This window comes from Plectropomus leopardus, chromosome 24 (assembly GCF_008729295.1).
Source record: "Plectropomus leopardus isolate mb chromosome 24, YSFRI_Pleo_2.0, whole genome shotgun sequence".
Taxonomy (NCBI): domain Eukaryota; kingdom Metazoa; phylum Chordata; class Actinopteri; order Perciformes; family Serranidae; genus Plectropomus; species Plectropomus leopardus.
Window position 1 is genome coordinate 15,215,097 of NC_056486.1, and position 8,264 is coordinate 15,223,360.

Below are 8,264 nucleotides of genomic sequence, written 5' to 3' on the forward strand. Positions count from 1 at the left end.
TGCTATTTTATACGTATACTCAACTCATTTTACTTCACTACATTAGTCTGAAAGTTTTAGTTTACAGATTTTTGCATAAAAACATATAAAGAGTTTAGGAATTAAATAAACGAACAGAAGTGCAGCTGCAACGATTAATTGATTAATCAATCAGTCCATTCACAGACAATTAATGAAGTATATACATGTTTTGTTTTAAATAATTTTGAGGTTTTTTTTAATTTTTCTTTAATTGAATAATTGGAGTTTTATGGGGGATTTTTCAATGATTTCTTAAATAATCTTTAATGTATTGGGTGTTTTTTTTCTTCTTTTTTTTAAATAATTCTGAGTTTTTGGGGTGTTTTATTCTCCTTTTCACATAATTGTGTGTTTTCAGGGTGTTTTTTGGATTTTTTTTCTTAATATTAAGCATTTTAATACTTCACATAAGTACATTTTCCCGATTATACTTGCTTACTTTTACTTAAGTAACTTTCAGTTTTCACAGGGTGGTACTCGGGATCTGAATACTTTGTCTAACACTGCTAATCACTGATGGGATCCACAAATTGTGTAGAAGATGTGAGCATATTTTTTACTGATCCAAGTGCAGTGTTGCTGATGGGAGTAGTAATGACGTCACAGTGACGCAGCAGCACCCTCCCCCTCTGATCTGGGCAGCTCGTACTTTCTTTTGATTTTCAGCTGCGCTGCTGCGAGTCTCCTGCGGGCTCATCGAGGACATAAAGCCGGTGAGTTTTATTAGAAAGTACCACAGACTGCCTATGGAAACATATTAATTGCATGCGTTTTATGAATGGTCTAAATAAGGGCGCTAATTTAAGATTATGTTAATTAAAGACATTATATTGGAAAACCATTCATGATTTGGACTTGGGATTTTATTCCGCTTGCATTGATATTTCTGAGAATAAATATTAGGATAAATAATCGTCATGTAAGGATCAGGATGTGGACACCTCAAATATACAGTTTGATAGTGTAGTGTGAATAGCGCTGAGGTGGTCCTATAAGCTTTTCAATTATTAACGCTGTTTTAATTTATGTGCAGCTGAGATATGAAGCGCACTTTGATCTTTATCGCATGTGCGCTGACACACTAACGCACACAGTGTGTATTTCTATAATTTAATGCCATTTAAATGTAGCCTGCTGTGTGTAAATTTACATACATTTGTCTCGAGATATGGAGTTACATATTTACATTTATTATCTATATTTATTTTTGATTGAGATTATGGTGCTTATCCATGACAGGTCTGTTTGTGATGAATGGAACTACCGTCAGTATTTTTAATGAAGTATTTAAGTGTATGTTTTAAGAAACTCCTACTTGTTTTTTCAATTTTTAACCCTTTGAAACCTGAGGCTTGATTTCTTTCAAAAACATGGAAAGAAGGCAATGAGCAACTTCAAAAGTAATGATGCAAAGTATACTACAAAATGAGTAAAAAAAAGTACAATAAAGTACTTGAAAACACATGAGAGACACTTAATTTCCTGCTTTCTGGTGATTTTTTTTATGCAGAAATTTGTGTCTTTTCTGCATCCATATGGTGTTAATGTCTTTAATGTTGTCAAAATAAATGTCCTCTTGTTACTTTAATGTTTTTATGGGCCCAGCAGCCACAGGCAAAGACACTGGACTTCAGACAGATGTTGAATTTTAACTTGAATAGGAATAAGGTTGACGAAATTTTAAAGTCTGAATACCTTAATTTCACGATGTGTGGATGTTAACATTATGACGCTGGGTTTTGTGCAACATACCTTAATGTTGTTCATTTTTGGCATGAAATTGCATCAGATGTTGTCCTGACACTGGACGTCACAACCTAAATTCAGCCAAATATCAGCGTGGAATGATGCTGCTGTCCAGCCATCAGTAACTTAAGATTGTAGTTTTGCTACTACAGACTGCAAATGTAACTTTGTACACAGTACTCAGGTGTCTCCGTCAACAGTGAAGTGTGAAACAGCTTAAGACACAAGAATGCAACACTCACTGCGATTTCTCTGGTGCAGTCATGTATCTCCGACCTCGGCGCAGAGCTGAAAAACACCAACAGTTGTATGTCAGAAGTTAAGCCTCTGCCATATGTGTCTGCTCGATACAACTGAGCTGCTGAATGTCGGCTGGACTTCAAAGGCAACCCTGGTGGCGTAAATCTCCAATTCTTGTGACACGCATGACCAACCACGAGCAATTATCCTTCATCTAAGGAATTAAATAGTTCACATTTGACAATTTGTTTTACCACCTACAGCAGCCGAGATCACTTAAGGATTATTCTAGTGATTTTTTTAACATTCAGTTTGGATCTCTGGCTGTGCTGTTTATGGTGCTTTCAGGTTTTTCCTTACATTCTCCTCCAACGCCTGAGGTTATAAGCTTTGTTTCAGCACAGTCTCATCAGCTGACACAAATAACACCACCTCATCCATGAGAAAAGTGTCTAGAATTTGGTGAAGATGACATTCACAGTAATATTTACAATGTGTTGGGCCGTTTATGTGTGTTTCACTCATAAATATGAACTCTCTGGCAGCACTGCCTGAGGACAGAGGGTGTGAAGTCATAAATTAACAGTTTCTCTGAATGTTATCTGAACAGTTTTCTTCTGGAAATAACTTACGTCATTGACTTAAATCGTGTTATATGCAGATTGTAATTTATATATAGGGATTTTTTTTTTATAAATAGTACAAAAGTCTAAGGCCACCATGGAATTGCTGTTTTAACAAAATTGTTATGAAAATTGAAAAAAAAATAATATGAAAAATGAAAAATTATTATATAAATTACATTATTCTTAAATAAAAAACCTCCCTACACACAAAAAATAATACAAAATTTTGAAAAATGAACACAACAAAAACATAGATAAAAACACCCTAAAACCAAAAAAATAGAATAGAAAGATAGACAGACAGACAGATAGATACAAACAAAGAATACAGAGATGCACAATGCATAAAAACACCAAAAAATTCAGAATAGCTCAAAAAACCAATATTGAGCTTTGGACCTGCATTTTTTTAAGAAGGTCTTTTTTCAGATTATTTATACTGCACCTATTGGACACCTTGAATGCAATCTGCTGTATTTGTACACACCAGAAGAATAGCATTGTAAATCTCATATTATCTGCCCCAAGAGATTTCAAGACATGCTGAGTGGAAAGGGAGGTCACACTAAATACTTGCATATTTAGCCAGCTGAAGTTGTTTTACTCTGAATTATTTTTAATACTGTACACACATTTCCTGCACGTTCTGGTTGTATTTCTGTACAAAAGACTGCTGAGAAATAAACATGTATGATCATTAAAACTTTGCTAAAATAAAGTTTAAGGTGGCCTTCAAGACTTTTGCACAGTACTGTATATTTGCAGAAAACAACCTCTGAACTTCTGATGGCTGATTTAAAGCGTCAGACTTGGCAGATAAACCAAAGTTATCTGTGGTATGAAGAGGTCACAGGCAGGGTTCTTCTTCTCACCAACTTTTACACTCACAACCTGCAAACTTTATCGCCTGTTGTCAGGGGTGACAGAAAGATTTAAACCCCGTTCTCCTTCAGATTCTTTCCTGAAGGAGCTGGTCGGAGCTGATTGAACCCTGAGTGATATAAACCCTCTCCATCCCTCTCCAGTTATAACAGGGAGCCATTGTGCCTAATCCCCACGGTCCTGCCTCTTAGACTTCAACCAAACTTTACTCCAGGCAAGGCTCTGCATCTCTCAGACGGCTCAAAGTTTTTCTTTCAGCAAACAGAATATCATTATGAGCTATACAGTAGCACTGAGGAGCTTAATGAATGCAAGCCCATGGACTGAAAGACTCGTCTGAGTTGTTTCATCGACGTATTAGACCGCGTCTCCACAACTCAGCTTCTTTAGTGCAGGCTAGGTTTAAAAAAAAAAAAAAAAAAAAAAAAGAATTAAAGGTTAAAACACAACAGTGAGCTAACGGTGTAATTAGACAAAGGCTGTGTCTTTAGACCAAATCACCATGATGACGCACTCATAACAAATGTGACTTCCGGGTGGAAAACTGGCTTCTGAGATATGCAAATGTGGCAGACTCGTTTATTTTCAGTTATAACTGTAACATATTAAGATAAGAGTTAAACCAACCGACCAAATGATCGACCAAACAATAAAGTGAGCTATAGAGCTGCTGGACAAAGCTAAAAAATTACATAGGTGTTATATATGAATTGTCTAATTAATTAATTGGTTAATTGTGTCAGCTCTAGTTTGCACCATGCTGTCTTCTTATCAATATAAGCTGGTTTTTATAATAGTCCAATAAAATACTTCAATATTGTGCATCTTTGACATTACATATTACAATGCCAATCACTCACTGCGGTCGAAGTGATAATTTTTTTTAGCTAAAACTCAATAATCAGAGCTTTTGGTGCTGAGAGTCGAGGTATTCTGTGTTCAGTATGGTTATTCTGTCAGCAGCAAAGGCATGGATCAGTGTTATTGGGGCATGCATAATGCTAAAAAAACAAGCGTTTACAACCACACAACGCCGGGGGATAAAACAGTAACTGGAGTCAGAAAGGCATCTGAACTCCTCGCTGATCTTACACTTCTGATGTCAGGGGGAAAAACCAGGTCATCTGGTGTTTAATTCATTGATTGACATCTCAGCAAATCCAGGAGGAAGATTTATAAGAGAGGGCTGTCCAGGCTGTGCTTGAATACTTCGCTGGATGTTATAACATCAAGAAAAACAACTCTGATGAATATAAATTTAGGGTGACAGACTTCTGAGTCGCTTTTGTCACAATTCAGTGGATGTGCTGGAAAGATTTCAGATCTGTAGGACACACAGGGGATTTATGATCATTTTTTTAAGTTCAGAATGTGAATGTCTTCACGTTATGATTTATTGTAATAAACCATGCCTACTTTAAACAATTATTACAACATTTCATGCGTAAAACAAGTTGTGAAACCTAGATGGTGCAAGCGGAGTCTTGTAAAAGTCACTGTAGCTGGCAGAATATCCCAAGACTGCTTCGAAAAGCTCGGACGATGCATCCGAAAACGTGCACCAACTTTGAGCAAAACTGCACACGCTACTTTTGTTTCATGAGTATTTACGAAAAACTGATTTAAAAGACAAATGTTTAACTTCAAATGGGACTGATCTCTTCCTCCGATCTTAAAGGGCCAACACTGGGCACTTTATTAATGGGGCTGTGAATCTATTTAGCAAAGGAACTGATTTGGAAGTAAAGGAGGTCTGTAAGGGGGACATTTCCTCCTCGAGCAGACCTGCTGTTCTAAAGAAGTCAGAGTAAAAGACAACACACATGCTGACTCTGCTCTACTAATAAATGACCCACTGCATGACAGAAAAAAAACCCCATCTGGCAAGCAAGGCCTAATGGTGAAATTCCCAGAGGGCAAAGGGAGCTTGTAATTGAAACATTACTCATGTCAGAAGTGACAGTGTTAATAGTTATAATAGATGTCTTCCTGTCCTTTGTCTGTAGACTGGTAGGGGTCCTTTTTGACGTTTAAATAATGAAGCGAGCTCACAGCATGAGCAGCACACAGTTGATCACTTTAATAGACTAATTCTATTATTAGATGCTGGCATCAGTTTTCTCAGAAGTTTGCATATTCTCTGTTCACTGCAACTATAAAAATTAAGAAATACACATTTTTTTTTGATAAAGTCTGTTCATTTATAATCTATTTTTAGACATGCCTCCTGCGGATATATATGTGTTTCAGCATTTCATGAATCTTCTCTCCCACAGAGTTCGCCTGCCCAAACAGAAAAGTGCATGAGGGAACATTGGGCCGATGATGGAGGCCTGGCCGACGGTGGCCTGGGTCCTGCTAATGACCAGCATTGCTTATTGGCTGAAAACTGTCCAGTCACGGGACTTCACCATGATGGACATCATCCAGCTGCATCCCTCAAGTAGGAGCATAATATAACTTCATGCTTAACATGTGATTTAAATGTATAAACATTCCTGGAAACACTGTCACATCTGTGATAAATATCAACAGACTAATCTATCAGCTGTAACAGCAGTATAAAAACAGAGCTGCGCATGTAAATATAATAAGTGGTAACGGTATGGTATGATTTGAATGACTTATATCGCATTTAATATGAAATTAACATCATCCTAATCAAAAATATATGGTGAACTGATAATGCATAATGCAATCTGTGGTTTTATAGAAGCTTTTTTAGAGCCACTGTGGACAAATGGACCAGAAAACACATTCAGTGAGAGCCACAATTGTGTAAATAAAGTAAACAATATTGCCGCTCAGATTTTCTGCATCCCTGATTAACTGTAGGTTTCTGGGTCAAAAAAAAAAGGCTTTGTGATTCACAGAGCGATACTGTGAATGCACAGCTTCATAAGGTGGCATTTATGTCACATCACACCTCAGCAAGTTGCATTAAGGGTATTTATAACATTTTCTCTCAGCTGATAAAGTGACAATACTCAAAGAAGCTGTGAAAGGAGATTTTCAGCTGATTTCAAGCTGAAACTCTGCATATAACCTGCTCCTGACCCGGTCAAGTTTGCTACAGAAGTTACCATGGTGATCCAGCCCCCTTTATAGTACAGGAAACCCCAGCTTTAGACTCAACATACCTGGTTTAGGCACTAATCTCGCTTCATGGTATCCGTCTCTGGTGTCACTTGACTTAGCGGGCTGAAATTGGCATGAAAGAAGACATACTTGGTTGAATTAGCATTCAAATTGTGCATTCATCCAAAGTAAATAAAAAGATATGAAGAAAATGTCCTTATTCTTTTTAGTGTTAGAGGTGAACAATTTAATTTTTAAAATGATAATGCAAAATGAATATTTAAAAAAGCATTTAAAAGTGTAGCTTTCATCTGTGTTTTATATTCCATCTCACAACTTGTCTCCTGTTTAATATGCAGTTTTCATTTTGTTCGCTTTAAATTCTATTCATTCAAATAATTTAAGTGTGTGTGTGTGTGTGTGTGTGTGTCCACAGCTACACCTCATCCTGGCGGCTTCAAATGCTTCACATGTGAAGATGCCGCAGATAACTACGAGTGTAACCGCTGGGCACCAGATGTTTACTGTCCAAAAGGTGAGAGATCAGAGTTTTCTCATATGTTTCCATGTTTCTACGCTTGAATGAGTGGATGCAAACTTCTTTCCCCAAAAATACCACTCCTGTGTCCTGTGTCTTTCAGATGCCAGATACTGTCACACACTTCACATGATGGATAACCATGGAGACAGCGTGTCTGTGACCAAGCGCTGTGCAACCCTGGAGGACTGTCTGTTTACCGGCTGTGCTGATGTCACTGATAACGGCTATCAGGTACGTGGAGATTAAGGTGACCTGATGCTCATGATAAAAAAAAGAAAGAAGTCACAGAAAAAAATCATGCAATCAGGGCGTTTTCTTACCATTTGAATCCGGCAGATGTGCTCGTCCTGCTGCGAGGGGAACATCTGTAATGTGTTGGTGCCGAGGAATGCGACCAGCGCCATATTCTCCTCGACGTCTCCTCTGGTTAGCTCGAGTAGAGGGTTTCTTCCTGCGACGCTAAGTTACATCATCGTTGGCATCCTCATAGCTGGACATGTTTGAGAGGGAATCTCTGCATCTGCAGGACATATAATGCATATTAAACCCCAACTTAATAAAGGACGCTCTTTGTGCAACTGCAAAACTTGCTAAAGGTGAAGAACACTGATAAATGTATTTCCTAATCTCATGGTTTTCTCCCCAAAGAAACAAGAAACATGCATTGTCAGATAAGGGATTCATGTTTATTTCATCCTCAGAGAACCAGATTGATTAGATTACCTTCATACAGACATTCAGAAAGTCACATAAATGCTGTTTTAACTTTAGAATTTATTGAATATAAGAAAAAAATGTCACTACCATATTCCCTTCAAGTTAGGTTCCCGTCTTCCTCTACAATAATTTGTTTGAGCTTTTTTATGTTAATTTATTTACAATGAGTGTGTTGTAACAGTATTCATGTGACCATGTTGTCTAACTATGTCAGTGCGTATTTTCTGTCTTTATAATATTAAATTGATTACAAAATACATAATCCTTCTATTTAATATGTTATAGGAGAGTCTAAAATAGAGACTAATGTTATATGACATAATTGCACTCGTCTTTGGGCGGGGAGGGGTCAAAGAGGTAGCAAGACACAACATGACAAAGAAGAAATGAAATGACATCAAGGAAATACAAAC

At 37.2% G+C, this 8,264-nt stretch overlaps 1 protein-coding gene across 1 annotated transcript; it reads left to right on the forward strand.

Annotated features, from left to right (window-relative positions):
* Window positions 1-695: 695 nt before the first annotated feature.
* On the forward strand, window positions 696-7,675 carry LOC121963074 (ly6/PLAUR domain-containing protein 6-like). The gene is made up of 5 exons (XM_042513443.1): window positions 696-734; window positions 5,792-5,958; window positions 7,030-7,128; window positions 7,235-7,365; window positions 7,471-7,675. Exons 2-5 carry the CDS (start codon window positions 5,838-5,840, stop codon window positions 7,636-7,638), a joined length of 519 nt encoding a protein of 172 aa, XP_042369377.1. The 5' UTR covers window positions 696-734; window positions 5,792-5,837; the 3' UTR covers window positions 7,639-7,675.
* The last annotated feature ends 589 nt before the right edge of the window (window positions 7,676-8,264 follow it).